Raw genomic sequence first — 20,903 nt, forward strand, 5'->3', positions numbered from 1 at the left:
GCCTATTCAACGGCCCAATATATAGCAGAGAAAGTGAGGGTGGGAGGAAGAAGAGTACTGTCTCTTTAGGGGACGTCTCCTCAGCTGCCAAGCCGCGAGGCAGAGCGGACTCTCGCATGAGCTTCCCGAGCGGCCCGTAACCCCGGCATTGTCCGCGAACAAACGGGCGCTCAAAGCGCGGCCCCGGCTCCCGTCGAACCTTCCTCGAGCAGGGACGCGCCGTCCAGCAACGGGACGGCGCGTTCCCAAAGAGCCTCCGAGGGCAACATAAATAGTGAGCTATAGAGAAGAAACCCGTTTGGCTTTTCTGCCATCCTTTCCTGCCGACAACGCGCTATTGTTCCCCTCCTGGGGCTGGGGAAATATTTGTGCGCCTTCTCCGCGTCCTTTACGTTTAGGAGCTACTCCTCGTTTCAAGATGATTACCCAGCAGGCCACAAAACATGCAAAGTTAACGAGAAAACGGAATAAAAATAGGATTTCATATTGATTCCGTGAAATAAAAATTTAAAAAATATCCCCTCCTTTTCTTCACGTCGCGTAAGGGCTCAGCAGCACCGAGCGGCTAAGCGAAAGACCTAGCAAACGTCGAAGACGGGAGAAGCAAGGTCCGAGACACTTGCTACGCGGGTTCCTTGACTTAGCTGTGCGGCCACAAGTGCCCGGGCTGCCTCGCACGTGGCCCGACAGAAACCAAAAGGCCGAATCCTCTGCACGGTTGAACACGGGGCCGTTAGGTACCTCCAGTAATTCCTGTGAACTGCACGCCCTGGGGAATAGAAATACGACGCTGTAAAAACCAACAGCTGCAAAAGCACGTACATCTCGGCTCGCTCCTCTCTCCTGGGGAAAAAAAAAAGAAAGAAAAAGAAATACAGTGCATATTTCTGCCCTTTCAATATTTCTGCACCTAACCATAGGATGCAAGGGGACAGCGGAGAGATCACCAAATGAAGCCAGTACAGAAAAGAAGATTTCACACGCTCGAGTACCTCGGGCGCGAACGCAGGACACACACAGACACACTCGGAAGAAATCTGAGCGCAGGCTCAGTTTTACTAAATCGGGTCTACTTTAGATAGCTAAACGAAAGACAAAGTTAGTAAAACCCTGTGGCTTTGCACCGCTAAACACACTAACCTATGCTGCTGCGTTTAAGCACAAGCATTTCGCTTTTCAGGACTCTGTACCTATTTTTGGAGTCGACCAAGGCGCAAGAAATTTCTTTATAAAAAGAATGAAACCAATTTATTTGCCTCGAACACAAGGGGTTGTTAACTGCAATCACAGCAATAACTTGTGCAAGAACAGCTTTGTAAAGACATGACGTTTCTTCCCCCCGCATCGCAGCTGAACTGAAGGGAGCAAAACTCTGCTTTTACCACAATTTTAATTAAATGTGATTGATAGCCCATTACCTAAGCCCGCACAAAGCCAGAGTTCGCACGGGGTGCTATTTCCTTTCAGGTTTCTTGATACAGAAGGACTCCAGGTCTTAACCGTTAAGATAAAGATCTTTATAGAAGCACAGATCTGCTGGCTTCCTAGAAAACAGGGGAAGGCCTCATTCAAAATAGCCAACTGTGCAAAAAAGTTCCCAACGCCCGCGCATCCCGCGTGTGAACGGGGCACGGATGCCTCCAGAGGGGCAAGCTGCACCAACGGGACAAAACGGGCAGCAGGAGCCCCGTTTGCATACGCACCCGGCGGCCCTGGCTACCCAGACGCCTTCCCACCCCCAGCAGGAGCCTTTGGGTTTTTTTTTTTCCCCTGTTTGGGGTTTTTTTTTTCTTTTTTTTTTTTTTTTTTTTTTTGGTTTTTCTTTGTTTCTTTGCAGGTGGGAAGCGGCTCTGTCGCGCAGGCTGCTTGCAAAGTGGGAAAGGGGAACTTAAGAAAAACCAAAACCCCTTACACAGCAAAGAGTAGCTATAGCCTCACGCTGCAAATGCCAGATTTCGCAACACGCTCTTGTATCACCTCTTTTTTTAAATGCCAGGGTGCCACATGTTCTCACATCCAGATGCCCGGTTACGGAAACAGCCTCAGAGCCGGCATTAATCAACCAGGAGACAGGAGACGCAAGAGAAAAGGCGAAAGAGCGAGCAAAAAAAAGTCACCCCAGATAAATACAGGTGATTCTTAACACGCTAGAAACTCTAGCAAAGGCGGCAGCTGTTACAATATGCAACTCTGACACACAAGTCTTGGGAGAAACCTGCTCTGTAAAACAGCTATTTCTGACTGGCAATGGCTTGGGCTTTAATTCGCAACTCTGGCACTACACACAGAGATAGCACACTGATAAGATACTGATGAGCAATTTTCTTTCACCATGCTAACTGTAAGTGAAAGACCGCGGTGTTGATCATTAAGAATGAAATGCAGCAGGGTAGATTTTACTTTTGTGTATTTTTAAGCTCAGCATGCCTCAAGCAGCAACTTTAATACAAAGTCTTTACTCTAAAGCTTTAACGTTACCACCATAGGTACAAGAACATCAGTAATGCCTGCATGAAAGTACACTCTGTTTTCAGGTACATCAAGATGTAAATATTTGTTCTACTTACTTCTGCTTTACACAGACCAGAAGAACTGATCAAAGATAACAACATGCATTTTGAGATGCAATTATGAAATACCAACATTTAGAAACCAAACCATTTATAATAGAAGTTACTCAATAAAAAAAAGGAGAAGTTCTCTTGGAGTCAATTACATGGCACTTGAGAGCTCTGCGATGGCATTCTACTTGAATATTCATCTAAAAAAAAAAGATCAAGCCATAAGAAAAAAACAAATTTAAAAAATCTCTTAAATTTATTGAGGCCACTGAAAGAACATAGCTGCGAGTCCCAACTGCTGGGCTCTTTGCTGCTTTCAGTGCGAATGCTTAAGTTGCAAGACAGCGTTCAGCACGCGGCCTAGCGAACCCGGCTTATAAATAGGCTTTAAGGGACAAAGGGCAGCACTGAAAGACGCGTCAACCAAAGCGAGTCTCCTCGAAGGGCTGCGAGGAAAGGTTTCCTGTTTTTATGTTCCTTTGCTTTCACTGAGCTATAAAGGGGACTAACGCACACTTTCAGTTTAGAGATTTTAATCAGCTCATTGGTTTGAGTTTGACGACATTTTGCAGCTGCCTGGGTCTGCTCCGAGGCTGTATTTGGTCTGAGAACGCCCAAACGGGAGGGTGTTCTTCTAAAATATTTTACCATCCCCAGGCCTCATGTGAAAAGGCTAAAGAAACCTTGCAGGTGCTGCTCATGCGGGCAGGAAAATGAGAGACTGTCCCCCGATCTTACCTACTCCAAAGCCTCAGCACACTGTGATTGAGGCCAGCCAACCTCTCCCGAGCAACTTAAGACTGGCTGCGGTTATGTATGAGCTCTTCCTCGGTGACCTAAGAGCCCAGAAGACAAAACCAAAGCTAAAAACTCTGGGTGGGGGTTTTGGACCTGGCAAAGAGAAGCCCAGCCTGGGCAGGGTGATGCACAGCCCGCAGAGTCACAGCTCCCACTTAGCCCCTAAGTAACTATTTGTTTTAAAGCGCTACGAGATTAACTCCGTGCAAGCTTTGGCCTTTTCTGGGCCACGCCGACACAAGTTGCTAAGGGGAAGCTGACATTACCACCACACACAAATAAAACGACGTTACTGAAGAGGGTTCACTAGGCACGGCTATTGCTAATTTTTAACAGCAATCGCTCTTCTCACTGGAAAGACTGTTCAGTTGCAATTTCCCAGTTCTTTCAGAGCAATTTAGCAAATCAGGCGTTCCAGTACTCTCCACAGAATCAGGGCACAAAGTAAGGAAGCTCTTCGAAAACAATCCAGGTTCATTCAAACATTCACCTCTTGTGGAAGCAATTCCACTTCCCTCTACTCAATCCCTTTGCAACCTGGTTTCTCTTTGCTCACTAAAGAGCAAATATAAAAACCGCTGTTTCCCCAGAACGATCTCCAAGCGGATGGTTAACTCAGTGAAAGCCTTCAAGTTGCTTATCGTAAAGCTTCTGTTAGCTGATTAAAAGACCCTTCAAAAAGACACCTGGATTTTGGACTCCCTACCATCAGCAGATACCCTCAAATTAAGCATGGTTTCCACCTCTAATTCCTCCAGGCACCTCTCCCAGTCAACAGCTATCGCTCAGGCTTTCTTTCAGATAAGACCTACCATTTCCTTGAGCTGGAGATGTAAAGCCACAGGAGAAACGCAGTTTGGTTCCCATCATAGAGAAGACACATACAGCTAAGCAGCAGCAACACCACACAGTCACGTGGCCCTTGCAAGATACCAAAAGATGCTGTTCCAGCGCTCGGCAGCGAGCGCTAACCTCGCATTTCCACAAGCCCAGTTCCCCTTAAGGCACGTAACTGAAGTTAACAAATGTAAGAAGGCTCAGGACGCGGCAACTGTAATATCTGCAATTCGCACCGTAATACTTGCAGTCACGGCTGGAGAAGAGGGCAGGGCTGAGGCGACACGCTGAGGCTAAGTGAGTTCTTGTGCGAATCTGGCCGAGGAGTTTCCAGTGCTTTGAAAGAGGAGAGCAGCAAGTCTTGGAAATTGCAACGTCCCACCATCAGGCCTTCCAACAGGAAAGGCTTTTGGACACTAGCAATAATTGAGGCACCTGCTTCAGCAAATTTTATTTGCATCCTGAAGATGATTCATACCTGAGCTTTTCTCTTCCAAGATATCCAAGAGCAAAAAGTGATTAAGTTTTCACACAGAGCTCCTTCTCAACACACTTCCAATGTTTCTTGACTATAAAAGGAGCTTAAGTCCCGCCATCAACACGAGCACACTGCTGGACTCGCTTCTACTTACGTATTTGAGCTGCGCTTTGGATAGCAAACCTCAGCGCTGCCTCGAGAGCTCGTTTGTGCCGAACGGCAAAGCTGGGCACAACGTGTTTAATAAGGTAGATGTTAATGGAGTGAAACAGCAAGGGTAAAACTGAAGATGATCTACCCTGTCAAATGGCATTTTGATCAGGCTGCCTTCAGAGCCATGGTATTGACTATTTGGGGAGTGGTGCATACCGATTCCGGTCTAAAAATAACTGGATTACAGGAGTGACAGTCAATTCTAACTCCATTATTCAAATCTTGATTAAATCTAACATTGAGCATGTTTCTTAATCAACCTGCCTCAAGTGAATACTTGAGGGCTAATCTCTCAAAGCCTTTTTCCAGGCTAGAGAAGATTCTTCTACAGTCTTAACACACCAAGGAGCAGGTAGAACATGAAAACGATTATCCACAAAGCTTGTTCTTTCCAAAAATATTTGGCAAAGCATTGGATTTTTTTTTTGTCTGTTTCATATAAACATGATGTTAAATGAAGTTATAACAAAGTCTCAAAATGCCCTTCAGCGTTCTAAAAACGAACTAAGTTGGGAGGGAAGAAAGCCTCTTGAACAAGGCACTTCTCGGTATGGTGCAGCAGAAAAAAAAGTCCTCAGATACTCTTAACTGCCTTTATTCTTGCAATTAGCTACAACAGAAGGAAAAAAAACATTACCTGAAAGACAGAGATATCTTAACACTGCTTTCTTCTGTGAGGTTTTCTACACTGGCCTCTGGCTACCAAGTGCTTTGTAAATGTTAGAAAACGTATTTATGTAAGAAACTGTTTAGCAGAGAAATGCCTGCACGTTTGAGGGCGATTCTGCCCAATGCAAACCTCTCTCCAGAGACAGCAGAGGCAAAGATGCTGCCAGAAAACATTCCAGCTGCTGCCGGCTTAAGACGTTTCTGCCCCAGCTGATAACCACCACTACCCAGGGTCAAAGCTAACCGCACCCCCTCTGTTTTGTCAGTTTAAAAACTATCCGACTCCTCCCCAGTCCCCAGATTCTATAAAATGATCTGTTCTTTTTTTAAAAAAAATAAAAAAAAAAAAAAAAAAATCTTTAAAAATGAAAGTGGACTGAAGGGTTAGGAAAAGGAGAGATGGGCAGGGAAAGCTTACCGCCCGGGTCGCTTTACCAATCCAGGCTACGGAGCAAAGCAGTCGCAACCGTCGCCACGAGGCCATCATAAAAACCGATCGTAGCCTTGCACTGAATAACGACTACACGAGACGAAGCAAATGCCTCGGTAAACGCTGTGAAAACGCACCAAGCACGGCTGCAAGTGGCCTTCTTGACTAAAACCACACGGTAGCAATGAGCAGAGAGTCACGGGAGAACAAGGTCTTGAGCTCGTATTTGGCCAAACGACATGCATCAGCCCCGCTCCTTTCTAGATTTACTTTAGCTTTTGTCCTACCCTAAAAGTAACAGTTATAGTTCCCTGCTGTCCTCTAGACTTTTAGTTGCATCAGATGAGTGCCTACATTCAGTTTAGCAGAAAAGGAAAGTATTTTAATAAAATGTTACAGACAAGGCCATACCCATCTTCAACCCTTCACATTCAGTAACACAACCACTAATACAGCATTAAAGTTATATGTTGTAAAATACCTCTGCATTCTACTCTTTATCATTAGGCTTAAAACAACTCATACTGCAATATCCAAAATGCACAGTATTGCATGCAAATTGAATCACATTTCAGAACAGATCCCCTCAAATTTAGCATATCTCTGTCCCACAATTAGCAGCCAAAAACAGTAGTTTCTGGCTTCATACCAGCGGCACGCATGCTCACAAAGAGGCTCAGACCTGCTTAGACACTGTTCATGCGTTGCTTCGAGGTAACCTGATAAAAACGCTCCGTGGTCTGGGTCCTGCAGCTTGGAACGGCTGTAAAGCATCGAGGGAGGACAGCTTACATCAGGCAAGAAACTGTGTTAGCAGAGTAATTCCTCTGTCCTAACAGCTGCACCAGCAAGCGAAGATTTGGGATGTTGCCTCTCTCTCTCTCTCTCTCTCTCTCTCTCCATCTTCCTGAATAGTTACTTAACACACATACACAAAGTTATTTCTAAATAGAATTTATATCACAAGTTAAGAATGTTAAAAAGTCCAAATAGAGAAAGCAAAGAGGGCTGGGTGGCATAACTAAAAGGTTTGCCGAGGAAGAAAGAGCAGGAGGGAACCTTCTATCTCATCTCAAACAGCAGAAACAGAAATGACTGTGGTGAGTATTAAAAGTAGTATCAAGCTGTAGAAAAAGATACGCAGTTTTACTTTTCCAATGGGAGACTATTAGAAAAAAAAAAATCTTGTGGCATGTTGCTACAGGACTGGGGGGGGGGGGGAATTCCCAGGACAGAAACAAGTACTATAGCATTCAGCAGGGGTAATTTTCACTCAATACTAGAGAGTCTAAGTTTCAACGCAGTTCTCTGTAACTCAGTAAAACACAACTTATTCATTTTTACCATCCAATGCATTTCATTAATGCAGGACTCTCCTCCTCCAACTATTTACTTTGAATCTTGTACCCTAAAAACACAAAGGTTGTAGCTTATAAGGCATTCCCACAACACACACACCCCTCTCCCCGGGACGGCCCCAGCTTACGTTGCTGGACGTTCAGGATCCTACAGCAGGACCGTATATTCCCATCCTGAGCTCTCTCACCGCGTGATAACGATGAACATCAAACACCAGCCTAGGAGTTTGCTCTCTCATTGGCTAGGCTACATTTCCTACCGTGTCTCTAACACTTCACGCTGTGACTTCATGGTAAAACTGAATGCTCAACTGGTCGAGCTGTCAGGAGGCATCACGGTAACAGCAGCGTTGTCACCCAGACGGATCATCCTTCCACGAGCCCAGCAACACGCTCCCGAAGCGCGCTCCTTGAGAGGATTAACGTTCATTTCAACTCCCAGTTTGGTAACATCTCATCATTTTCCCCCATAATCTTTTAATAAACCTCTGAAACAAATGAATTCAAATCGTAAATACCCTTTTGCCACATGCAGACCGTATGACTTCTCCTGAGTTAAAATCCCATGCCATGCAAAATGATATCCTGAAAAGGCAAGCACCTACTGAAGACAGAGCGATGCAGCTTATACTGCTGCACAAAAATTGGAATTCACAGAGTAGTCTAGGTTGGAAGGGATCTCTGGGTGCCTTCGATCCAGTCCTTCACATTTCCATTTTTTCCTCAGAAGGCCTCTCAGCTGCAAACTTTGCACACACCTCTACAGGACACTTTACGAAAAAGAGTAATAGCGACAATATATTTATCCCAGGTGAATCTGTTTTAATGCTAGGTACAACAGAGATGTAAGATTGAAATAAGATTTAACAGGAACATGACCATGTTAGGTGTCTGAAGTGGAAATCCAGACCATAATATCCTAGTCTTCAATACACCTACAGTACATCAGTTTCAGAGCATTTCTCATTTAAAAAAAAAAAAAAAAGTTTTACTTCCATTAGCTCTGCCTGTTGAATTTGAGCCACAAACTCAGCAGTAAACCGAGGAAGGAAGGCTGCATCTTCTACACGTGCCTACCGAGGAAGATCTCCAAGCGCACCTCTCGCTCTCCTGATTACACAAGTTGGCCTCTGAAGTAGCCTTACAGATCTGAACGAGCACGCAGCTGGAAGCCGGTGAAGACAAACCCGCTGCGCTGCACCGTACGCCCCGGGAAAGCGGCGGCACTCACCACGACTGCCTCTGCCTGCTCGGAGCTCGGGACTGTTCGACCAAACGCTGAAAGGACGCTTCCGACGCCCGCACCCCACGCCGGCCGAACACGCACGCCAAGCAAACGGGACCCCTCATTTTTCGACTGGTGTAACATCCCAGTTCTGTTGGTTTCGGCACAGAAGCGGCAATATCGCTGCATTCGTAGCGGGTCCTCAAAAGGGAGATTGCAAGCTTCTGAAAAAGTACCCGCGGACACTATCCAACCGTTTGGCTTTCATCATTGCCATGGCAAGGAGTGACATCACCTGTTAAAACTTGCGCAGGGAAGTCCTGAAGACTGCACTGGTTAGCAGTGCTATTTTAGCAGCCTTTTATCAGATTAACTGTACTCAAGACAAACACTAAGGCATGGGGAGGGGGAGGAAGAGAGTGTAAGGATTTGCTCCAGTTTGAGAGCACTGAATTCAGTCTTCACCATCACCATATGGATGAATTTGGTCTCCTCCGTATGCACAATGGAAGTATACGGAAGCAAGTGACAGACAGCAAAACATGGAAATAGTTACTTATAGTTATTAACAATTACTAGCCCAAATCGCAAGAAAAATTCTAGCAAAACACATATAATATTCATTAAAAGAGCTGTCCCCCCACTCTGATCAGACGTACTGGTAAAACTAAGAAGTTCAACTAGCACACATCAGCTTCACCAGCAGTTTCCTGGAGGCAAGCATCAACTTTAGACTCCAGAATTGCCCCTTACAATTTCTCTTTAGTTTAAAAAAATGAGGTCACCAGGCAAGCGAGAATTGCAGCTTCTCACATTCCTTCTCTCCTGCAGTAAGACGGCATCCAAAGCATCACGAGCTACTTCACTATTTGAGAGTTAACTTGCAGCAATGCTCAGACACTACATTTAGTCACCCAGAGTTTCCACAGGGTCAGATGGGGTCAACCAAGTCCTTTTTTCAAGGAGAACCCAGGGAGCAGCGGTAAGCAGCTACACCTGCTCCCGGGGCCATGTATTTTTGTATCTGCAAAACTTTACGGCTGCAGTGTATTCAGGATGCAGATACTCAATTATACGATTCACCAATTATTCTGTCAAAACACTTACATTTCCAGTTTTCCCTATGCAATCCGGGGACGCGTCTGATCCACCTGCAGCAGGGGTGGATATTACAGATCTTCTACCTCCCCTACTCCTGCGCAAGATCACTGTCCTAAGCACAACACAATAAAAACTAGGATGGAGCTAGACAACAAGGGGAAGTGGTCCAAGCCTGACAAGCGAGCTCTTCTCGCTCTCCACTGAGAAAGGGTTTCCAATCTTCTCCTGCTGGAGGTGGAAGCTTAGCAGACCACTCCGAGATCTTCCAAATCCTGAATGACCTTTTCGCACTTTAGCTCAGTCACTGAGGCTTCAAACTCCCTGGTACAGACTAAGTTATCCTCATTCGCATCACTTCCCAGCAAGGCTAGGTTCCCCCACTAACATACTCCCAACTGCAAGGAAGAGCCGCATTGCCAAGGGAAGAAACAGCTCTCCACCCCTCTTCAGTTCCCCTCCGCTCACCTACTCCAGGGCAGTACTCCAGTTTCTTTTTACATGCACTTTACGGGTTGATTAATACTCATCTTAGACGACAAGATGTCTAGTAATTCAGCATTTTATATCACTCCTCATCATAACTCTCGCTACGACATACGCGTTTTACTAGAAAGCTTTTCGCTGACTATCCCCACGACTGACGTCCAGGACATTCAATAAGACATTCTGGATAGAGGTCCTGGCTATAAAATTCATATGTTCTTACTCTGCCAGAATGTGAATTTGGTGACAGTACAATTCATTCATTTATTTAATGATATTAACGTCAGTCTGAGTGGATAAAGCGTGCTTTGGCTTCAGCAAGCAAAGATGGGGACTGGGCCAAATACTTGCAGCAATTACGTTGGCTGATGTCTGCAATACCAGGTACTACCGTGACAGACAGTATGACAAAATTTTTAATTGGTGTGGGAAGGTGGGAGGAATCATTTCAAGTTAAACTCGGTACACAAAACCTTACAACCAAATATTTAAACATACAGCAAGTAGCTTATATGAGCTGATGAATGTTCTCTAAAGGTTTTATTTAAGATTTTGGGAACTATAATCAATATAATTAAGCTAAACAGCTTAAGCTCACGAAACAGCCTATAAATTACACTTTGTAATATTTGCTTATCAACAAAAATGATTATTTTTTAAAAGAAATAAACATAAAAGCACTCTGAAACCTATTTTAAGGTTCATTTCACAAATCTAGACTACAAAAAACAGAGCCCAAAAGAGTAAAGCATTTGAAGTGAGACCATCCAGTAACTCCCCTTTATATTTCTGCAAGTATCAGCGACAAAGTGCCTCAAGCTGATGCTAACCATATATTCTAGAGCAGACCAAGCTCAAAAATGTCTCAGTAGCTCAAGAAATCGTATATTCATAATAGAATCGTATCTTCTACACAATTTTTACAATGCTAAAATTGGGCATGAATCACCAGCTACCGAAGTCCCTTTCCCAACATATTCCAGAGCTTAAGATGCATCATGAATTTCACATTAGAAGTCAGAAGAAACAAGCTTTAAATGCCTCCTGATTTAGGTTCTTGACTTCCCCAAAATAAATGGTATAGATTATCTATCTTCAGCAATAGTTCCCTGCCAAGTTCTCTTTCAAGTATAACGTACATATTGAGTCTGCCGAATTTACCAGCTGTACAGAGCAAAACAAAATTTCTAGTGTCAAGCCTTAAGCCCTCATACGCTACAAGCTAGAATAAAGACTTTCAAAAAGTTTTCAGTCAGGATTTCAGTCTGAATTTTGTTTCAAGTTGAGTTGCTTCTGCGAGGAAGATCTCACGGTAGGCCAAGGACAAAAGGGCTGGGTCTCTCCGTATCTCTCAGTATCTTACTGGGAATACCGATTTTCACAGGCATTTCCTTTCTTCAGGATGTTAGGATCCTGTTTGAGTTGGTGGCTGACTAAAAAACCAGAGCTGCAAGTACTGTCACTACAAATTCCCTCCCTTTGATTCTTCCAGTAGGAATCTCCTGTTGGAAGATCCATTTAATCTGAAAAGACTGAAGACTGCTTTTTTTTTCAGTAAAACAACAACAAGAAGCCCAGAAAAATACTAGTTTCAAGGCTTCTATGTCACACTCTAGCGTAAAAGAAGGAAATCTCTTGTTCAGACCACCCTTAGCACAGCTACGGCATTAGTTCAAACATATTTTCAAAAGCCCGTAGCAAGACAGGGCATTTAAATCAGACATTTAAATCAGACTAGTTTCAGTATTTCAGTAACTCGCATAGTTACTCTTGCACATGAATCAAAATGAAACACAAGCAAACACACAATCTTTTGGCAACCAGAGAGAGGATCAGTGCAATATTTATTACCTTCCACCTTGCTAAGACTTCCTAAACTCAGGAAAACTTGCCTTATTTAATTAAGGTCTCAAACTGTATTAAGTCTTCTTTGTTTGATGTTTTTAATAGCATCAAAGAAACTCAAAGATTAGCAGCAAGATTTCTTTTCTTGCCACTCTGAGGAGGTGCCACACGAAGTCCCCTCCCCTGGTAAGAGTGGGATGGTCTTCTTGGTGGAGATTTCTGCACAGTTACTCCCATATACTTACTATTATTATAACACTCTTATTCCAGAAGACTCATTCCTGCAGAGTTCAACCACTTGGAAAGGAACAGCTGCTCTGTACATGTAGACAAGTCTCAACCTATTTCAACATTTCACTGACAGCTTTGGAGAATGCTACCGATGTTGGTCAAGGACAGCATACACGTGTTTCCTTTTGAGACGCATGTTTTAGAAGCCACTTTGCTTTTCTTAAGGCATATTTAAAACTCTTATCCAGAGCAAAGGTACACAGAGGTGTTACAACAAACAGTACAAATATGTTATCTTTGGTAGAAGAAGAACTGTTATAAACATGGTACAATCTAATGCTTCACACTAGGTGGGAAACTGGTCCATTTCTGTCCATCTCAGATGACTACAAAAAAGTGAAAGGTAAAAACAATTTTTATAGTACGATAAGAATAGAGAACATGTAATTTTCCTTTCAGGAAAGAAAAAAAAAATCTGTCCCATTAACCTAGTTATATGCCCAGCAGCAATTTGACTCAAGTCCCATCAGCAACAACATGCCATTACCTACTACGAAAAGGGAGAGCACATTCTGGGACATCTTCCAAATGTATATAATAAAACATAAGAATAACATGTACTAGAAATTTTCACTAGCCTAGAAGCTTTTTTTGTTTTGTTTTGTTTTTTGCTTGCCTCCCTTTGATCCTTTTTTAAGGACCTATTCTATTTTCTTCTTCCAGCTGTTCCACATCACCATTTCCTACTTGGGAGGCCAAACTAAGTCCACAGTTTGGAACGGAAAGCTGTGCATATAAGAAGTTCTTGAAAGTACCATCAAGCGCAAAGCACACTACTACAAGAAATCACATCAACTATGTTCTCTTAAGTCACATACATACATAAGTCCCTTCACAGTCTACCCCCAGACCACGGGGGCACACGACGCCTCCACCTAAAGCTAACTCTGTAACGAACACAAGTTCTCTCTTCCCCATTCTTTCAAGAATACTCTTTGCAATTGAAAATAAAACATATTCAAGTCACAGATAAAGTTTGCTATTAGAGAAATGCCTACAAAACAGCGATACTACCCTTCTATAATTCCCCAGCGTCAAAACTATAGCAACTCTAATCACATTAGAGGATTTACACACAACTAAACTTGACCGTTGACTAGCCCTGAAATTGCAGGATTAAAGACAGAAAGAAAATACAGGTTGCCTATGTCTTCTAAGGAGCAATCTTCACTGCTAAGTCTATCACAAAAATGAAGAAGATGCACATTTGGCACATTCAAATATTAGTTAACGATATAAAAGAGCTTTGCAACCATAAAATGACTGACAAAAATCAACATACACAACTGAAAATCTTTCCACTTATCAGCATCTAAAAGGAAGTTTAAGTCTCTTATTACTCTCTCACCAGCTTCTTACCACGGATACAAATAAAAAACTGTGATCCAAGATCAGTACTGCATATTAAATATATATATGTATTTATATATACATAAACGCCTCAAGTAATCTTCTCATGCAGATGTCTGCCAGAAAACATACACACTTGTGTCTTCAGACATAGGAAAAAAAATAAACTATTTCAAATCACGTGTTTGAAAGAATGCTTTTCTTCAAGCCATTTCCCCATAAAGCTAGTAAAACAACATATCTGCACTATAACATGATTAGCCTTTGTCGTGGAATCAGTCAAAGCTATTTCTGCTTGAAAGAATGAGAAGATGTGCCAAAGCTGGGGAACATCAACAGCGGAGATGGCACAGAGGCCTAAAAGCACTTAATTTTTGGCAATACGCTCTTAAGCCCGGGCCCAGTCCTCCTCTGCACAACAGCCACCATCATGGGACAGCAGGGAAAGACGCTGCATTTTCAGAAATTTCTCCCCTGCTGCACACCCTCCCCAGATGTACCATCTCTACTGCTGCAGACGCTTCTAAAACACAAACACTTCTCGGGCAACGCTGCTTCCCCTTCTTTCGCTTCATCTGGCCAAGATTTCAGAGAGCTCACTCCTGAGCTCAAGTCTCATACTCCAAACAGACAGCAAGGAACATCTCTGATCTTAACCCAGTTCCTCCCCTCCCTCCTGCCTTTCGCCACTCCTTCTCTTTCATGACTGTAACTCTCCAAACAGTCTTCTTCATGAGCTGCTGCGACTGGCATCTGGAAGAGAACTGCTGAACGTACTCTTATTTTAGCTCAAGTTCAACGCAAAAGCAGCACAGGAGCTTGAGTCGATCCACCTGAAGCATGGGGATATCACACTTCGCACAAAAGCCACAAACATGCTCCTCACTCCGCCCTGACTTTTATGCCCAGGCAGCTTCTATTGCCTGCCTAATCCCTGGGTCCTCGTCTTCAAAGTCATCAACAGATGAACCCCAGAGAGCACAAGACATTGCATCACATACTCTGGGGGGGGGGGGGGGGGGGAAACACACCACCACACACACCCATAAAGAAAGTAAGTGGCATGAGAAGATGGTGTTAGTCCCAAACTCCCAGAAGGTATCACAGCAACCCAGAGCCTGGTCTCCTCCAGGATACACTGAAGATACTCTCCTTGGAGAAATTCACAGGTACTTTCCCTCCAGTGTTAACATAATTTGCATTTCTGCTCACTTCTTTGCTCACTAAGCTGTCTATGAACAAAGATAGAAACTCCACGCAGCCAAGACCTCGTCAACAGTCTTATTTTAACTAGGAGACTACCAAAGCAGGCCTCCTCCAACAGCACAACCTGGCCTGCATCCGAACACTGGGTACGTGTTGCCAGAACCTCACCCCGACTTCGCACGTCTTCTACATTCCTGACAGCGATCCTGTGTTGCTTGCTCTTCTCCCAGTCTTTTGGGAACCAGCTGCGTACCTCGATCCTCATCCAGAAAGATGGCAAGAACTGCTGCATGGACCCAGTGGAGCAGGAGCCAGCCTGCTGCTTTCTGACAAGCGACCACAGTACAGTTAGCTACAGCGCCTTGCAAAAACAATAGCAGATGCTGAATTACCAAGGGACCCAACACAACATGAGTATCCCTATGACGCATTTCACGCAAAAACAAAAACCCCCAAAGGCAGACCTTTCTTCTCAGCCTCTCTCAGAAACAAAATTGAGAGAGAGGGGGGCACAAAAGAGGAGTGAGAAACAGATTTTAAACGACTGTCTCTTAAAACCCATCCTGAACCTGCTATAATTGCCTGGCTGTAAAAACCTGCAAAATACCCATGCTGAGAGATACCCAATCCCACAATGAAACAGCAAAGGTGATTCTGTTAAGGTCAAGTTTACTGTTGCCTGCACAGAGGCCATCAACAATCAGGAAGCTGAACACACTCCAAATGCAAAGAAGTTTGAAAAGGAAAACAAAACCCTACTGACAACAGCACAGAGCCCAAGATGGCTCTAATTTGGCTCCAAGGTACAGTGTGAACTTAACCCTGAAGAGTCGGTCTTAGAAGCAAAAATGCCGTGTTACCAGAGTTCAACACAAATCAATCTGTTTGTCCTTTATAGCGCACTGTTTGCTGATGTCTAGGCTGGTGCTGCGAAGAAACTGGTGACCTAATTATATTGATCCACAAAATTTATTCACATCATGGGGACTTTTGAAAGAGCAGCTTATTATAACACACATACACACAAAAAATACGTTAGGAAACTCTTAAACGGCAGCGTGAGGGAGAGTAAAGAAACGCTGTTCAGTTCAACACACATCAGAACTACCATCAAGCTAAAATATAAATGTCTACGGTAAGCTTGCAAGCTGGAGTGTACCTTCATTATTTTACATTTTCATGAAAGAAGTCTTGCTACGGAACAGTAGAGTTCATCTGGAACTCATTCCTCGGAGGCAGTTTGAGAGCCAAAGCAAAGGTAGGCAGACCTAGATTTATTTTTTATAATAATGAACGTCTGCATATCATTTCATAGGGACACACATATACAATCCCTCCCAGCCCCTCAGAAAAGGTCCAAATTAAACTGGAGGTTTTGTACAGACCAATAACTTTGAGCCCAATTTCTGCCTTAAATCCAGTTTGATTTAATACTTGCCACTATTAGAGAAACAAAATTATTTCAGGTTACTTTTGCACAAAAAAATAAACTTCTTGAAGTCCTTATATGTTCCAGAAATTTTTCAAAGCTCTCTTTCGTCTTGCAGCACCTACAATAACTTCCCATGTAGCACAGAACAGAACAAAACTCAGATCAAAACACTTCTGTTCTTTATGTCTGTCCATCACTCTCTAATTTCACTTTCCTTCCAGAATTTGAACAATCCTTTCCTCTCCCTTTATTTTTCTCCCCCTATTCCCTTTCTATAAATGCACATGAAATAAGCAGTCCTCAGTCCTCCTCCTGTACAGTCCCCTTTATCCCAATTCCTCTTCTTCAGCCCTACAGATAACCAGTTAATTTCATAATGCACTCAATAATAAAAGCACGTGCATGTCCAATGGTACCAAGTTCACCACGTGAAAATAGTTCCAGTTTAAAGAGCCTGAGTCAGAGCTTCAGTCCATCTACTAACACATAACAAATGCACTGATCATCTGCATCAACAAATAAATCCTTGCGTTGCCATCAGAAGGAAATACTGAGACCTTGCAGTGCCCTGCTCACTCCAAGTTGCCAGGAGAAGCTTGCAGTCGTAATTTATCTGCTGCAGGGTAATGCTGTCTCAATAGTCATATCAAAAAAAAAAGAAAGGGGAAAAAAAAAACAGAACTAAAAATAAGGCTGAACTTAGATGACCCCGCGCACTTCAGTAAATCACAGCTGAACTATGCTCCCAAAGCCCTGCTTTTGCAGCAATGCTTATAAAAGGTAACAGCTTTTGTTTACAATCTGAAAGCACGTGCAAGTTTCAGTAGAGAAAAAACCAGCTAGGACACCTGAACAGAGTTAACTGAAAAAGTATCAGGAACGCAGTGTTTGTATATATTACAAGGACAGCTTATTACTTTAAAAGTTAAGGAGTTGTATCGGTCAAACACAATGTTTCCAAAACAGACACTACTATAAATAAAAATAGATCCTATCACTTCAACCTCTCCACGTTTATACCTCCAATTTGCTGTATCCACCCAATACCTCCCTGTTCCTCTCTACCTCATGGTCTCAGCATCTTGTTGTGTCCAAGAGACGTGACATGCCGCCGCACCACTGCTGGCTCCTTTAGAAAAGGATTTGCCCATTCCTTCTCAGCCTTTTCCTTTCGGGCTACTTTCAAAGGCAAGCCCAAGGTCCCTCCCCGCCACAGGCAGGTTGTTTTCTTCACCAAAAGCAACGGTGGTCTCTTCTTTCAGCTCCTGCGGTACAGCCACCCTTGCCATCCACCACTAATCCAGCTCTCCGTGGTGTTGGAAAAGTATTCAAACCCCTCCAAGGTGCTTTTAACGATTACTTGAAAATACAATGCCTCAGAAAGCCTAGCACGTGCATGATCCCAGACCAAGGTAAACTTTAGCCAATTTAACTCTCAAGACATAAAAGTGTTGTGTACTGAATTAAAAAGAATCTGTTCAGACAAACCAGTACCTGGCTGGAAAGATCAGCTGAGCACTGATTTTTATATGTGAAGCTGGCCACCGTTTCCACCATACCACCTAGCACATCACTCAAAACTGAGCAAATTTCCTCTCAGCAACAGTTTCGCTCACCACCACCCCGCTTTCTCTGTAATGACAGTACCTTTGCACTTTTTTTCCCTAAATGAAGCACATACTTGAATCGCAGAATATCACAAGCTAGTCAAAAACACCAAGTGACGAGCACAGCCCTCCGCAGCACTCTCAGGCCTTCAGAGGTTTCACTTGACCCAAACAAATCTGTAACGTCAACAGTCTCATGATTTAAGCATTGCATTTGCGGTCATGGCAAGAATCATTCTTGCCGGAAGCTCAAGAAAACAATGGACCTAAACTGATTATAACAGGGCTCAGTTTTCCCACCTCAAAACTGAAAGTGAGAGCAATAAAATGTTCATGCACAGGGAACACATTTCTCAAGGAGCGCACACATTACACAGCTGAGACAGCCAGCTCTCAGCAAAAATAGCCTACATTTCCATTTTAAAATGTAAGTCATTACCACCAATAAATAGCAAAACACACACTCCTGGCTGCCCACGGCGCAGCAGACATACTGTATGAGACACCGTTCCAGGTTAACACGGTCCTGCAGTATTGCACTTAATACATTTTTCACTTTACGTTGTCCCCAAAACTTCCAGGGCAGGAAAGTCAATTTGTCAGGGGATGCTGTCCAACACTGGAAACAAAACACATGCACACATGCACGCTCGCCGCCTCACTTTCCTGCTGAGCCCTGCAGTATTTACCTCCTGACTTGGGGCCTAGTCGCAGAGAACCGGAGACCTTTAAAAACATTTCACGGCAACACGGGCCTCTCTTTGTAGCCGCGGCGATTTTTGGGTGGTGGGATTTCCAGTGGAAACCTCCTCCTCCTCCTCCCCATCGCGCAGGGCCTTGCGGAGAAAGCCGCTCAGCGCAGCATTCCACCTTAGATTTATTTCCACCAGCCAAGTTAAAAAAAAAAAATCACATGAAAATCGGCACCAGCCAGCTTTAAATTTGCCTTATTTTAAAAAAAACAAAACAAAACAAAGCAAAACCAAAGCACTTACCTGGCCAGGAGGAGGATTCGAGATAAAACCCACATGCGATTTACAGCTAAAGTTTACCCTTGGGGGTCACTGCTGCTGGGGGAGGGGGGGGCCCAGGGGAAGGGGCCAGGCCCCCAAGCCAGCCCCCCCACCGAGCATGGGGCAAGCCCCCCCCGTTTTTTTTCCAGGAGCCCCCAGCAGGTGCAGCCCCCCTTCCCCATGCCTGGGGGGCACACAAGGAGGTGGCACCCCCCTCCTCGCCCCCCCACCGCCCACAGCTGGAGGGGGGGGTCCCGCTGCCTCCCCCCCCTCGTCGCCCCCCCCCCCCCCCCGCCTCCCGGGGGTCCCGCTCGCTCTGGGGAAGGGGGTGTCGGCCGCCCCCCCCCACCCCCAAACACCGCCGCCCCCCCCCTCCCCGGGCCAAAGGATACTGCTGGGGCGGCTGGGGCGGCAAGGCCCTGATGTTGGGGTGAGGCGCCGGCGCCGCCGCCGCGTGAGGGGGAGCCGGGGGGGGAGGCGGCCCCGCCGCCGCCGCCGCCGCCCCGCTCCCGGGGCCGGTCCCCCCCGCCGCCGCCGCCGCCGCCGCCGCCGCCGCCGCGCCGGGTTTCAAAGCCGCCTTCTGCGGTAAACTCATGGCCAAGCGGAGCCACCACCCCCCGGCGGGGAGCGGGGCCGGGGCCGGGGGCGAGCCGGGCCGCGGGAGCGGCGAGCGGGCCGGGGGCCGGTGCGGCGGCCGGGGCAGCGCGGCGGGCCGGCACCGGCGGCCGGTCTCCGTGACAACGCGCCTCCCGGAGGGCTCGGAGCGGGGAGGGGACGGGCGAGGGGCCGGCGGGGAGGGGAGGGGGGGAGGCGGCTCAGGCCGCGCTGCTCATGAGCCGCCGGCGGCGGGGGGTCTCGGTCGCCCTCCCCCGGGGCAGCGGCGCCCGTCGCGGTGGCGGCTCTCGGGCGATGCCGGCGGATTTTCCTCACTGAAGTAGCGGAGCATCAAACATGGCGCTGCGGCCGCCTCCAGCAGTCCGGCAGGACGGACGCTCGGGCGCCTTCGGGCCGCTCCGGAGCCGCTCGGCCCACCGGCGCTCGGCAACCTTCGGCTCTTTCCGGAGGTGCTCGCCGGCGACCCGCTCTCGGGAAACTTCGGCTCCTTCCGGAGACCTTCGCGGGCGCACGCTCCCTCCGCCCCGCCCCCCTCGCTCGGCTCGGTCTCCCCCCTCCCCCCCGCCTCCCCACCCGGCGCCTCCCGTGACCCCCGGCGGGCGCTCGGGAAACTTCGGCTCGCTCCGGAGACCGGCGGCGTGAGGGCGCTCGGGAAACTTCGGAAAGGCTCGGCAGAGGGATTCCCGCCCCGTCGGGAGGCGCTCGGGGCTTTTCGGAGCCTCTCGGCCATGGGGACGCCGCGGCTTCGGGCGCTTCCGGAACGGCTTCGGCAACACTCGGCTTCTGGCCGGGAGGGGGGGCCACACACGCGGGCCTGAGAGGACACACTGCTCTGAGTGGACACTCGGCCCTGAGGGGACACCTAGTCCTGAGGGGACACTTCGCACTGAGGGGACACTCGGCCCTGAGGGGACTCTTGGCCCTGTGGGGACACTCGGCCCTGAGGGGACACCTAGTCCTGAGGGGACACTTGGCCCTGCAGGGACACTCAGCCCTGAGGGGACACCTAGTCCTGAGGGGACATTTGGCCCTGCAGGGACCCTCGGCCCTGAGGAAACAGCCAGGCCCAAGGGGACCCGCGGCCCCGGGGGGACCCGCGGCCCCGAGGCAGGGCGCCCCACAGCCTGGGACTGCTGCAAAACGCGGCGGTTTCCGGCTCGTTCTGGAGGCATCTCCGGGCACCCGCTCCCGGCTGGCGTGGCAGCACCTCCCTCGCTGGGTTTCTGCTTTTTCCCCACTGATCCCCTGCCAGTGCACCCTCCAGGCAAAAAAAAAACTTGCAAAAAAAAAAAAAAAAAAACACAAAAATACAAAAAAATGCTGCCCTGCTCGGAGCGTTCCCCTCCTTCCTAGGGGAACGGCCAGGCCAACCAGCCCGGGCTCGGCCCTCG

At 46.6% G+C, this 20,903-nt stretch overlaps 1 protein-coding gene across 21 annotated transcripts in view; it reads right to left on the minus strand.

Moving 5' to 3' along the window:
• The window catches only part of EIF4G3 (eukaryotic translation initiation factor 4 gamma 3), a 133,910-nt gene extending 114,418 nt beyond the window's left edge, over positions 1-19,492 (minus strand). For 7 of the 21 annotated variants that reach the window (XM_062593443.1, XM_062593442.1, XM_062593441.1 and 4 more), the window contains exon 1: positions 19,290-19,338. Coding sequence is in view for 1 of the 21 variants with exons in the window: in XM_062593463.1 (XP_062449447.1) it covers positions 19,290-19,492 (203 nt within the window). In the remaining 20 variants the exon portion in view is untranslated. Of the gene's footprint in view, positions 1-19,289 lie in introns of all 21 variants that reach the window. The other 14 variants (XM_062593452.1, XM_062593451.1, XM_062593447.1 and 11 more) reach the window with 4 other exon arrangements.
• Positions 19,493-20,903: the final 1,411 nt, after the last annotated feature.

This window comes from Rhea pennata, chromosome 22, assembly GCF_028389875.1.
Source record: "Rhea pennata isolate bPtePen1 chromosome 22, bPtePen1.pri, whole genome shotgun sequence".
NCBI classification, from domain to species: domain Eukaryota; kingdom Metazoa; phylum Chordata; class Aves; order Rheiformes; family Rheidae; genus Rhea; species Rhea pennata.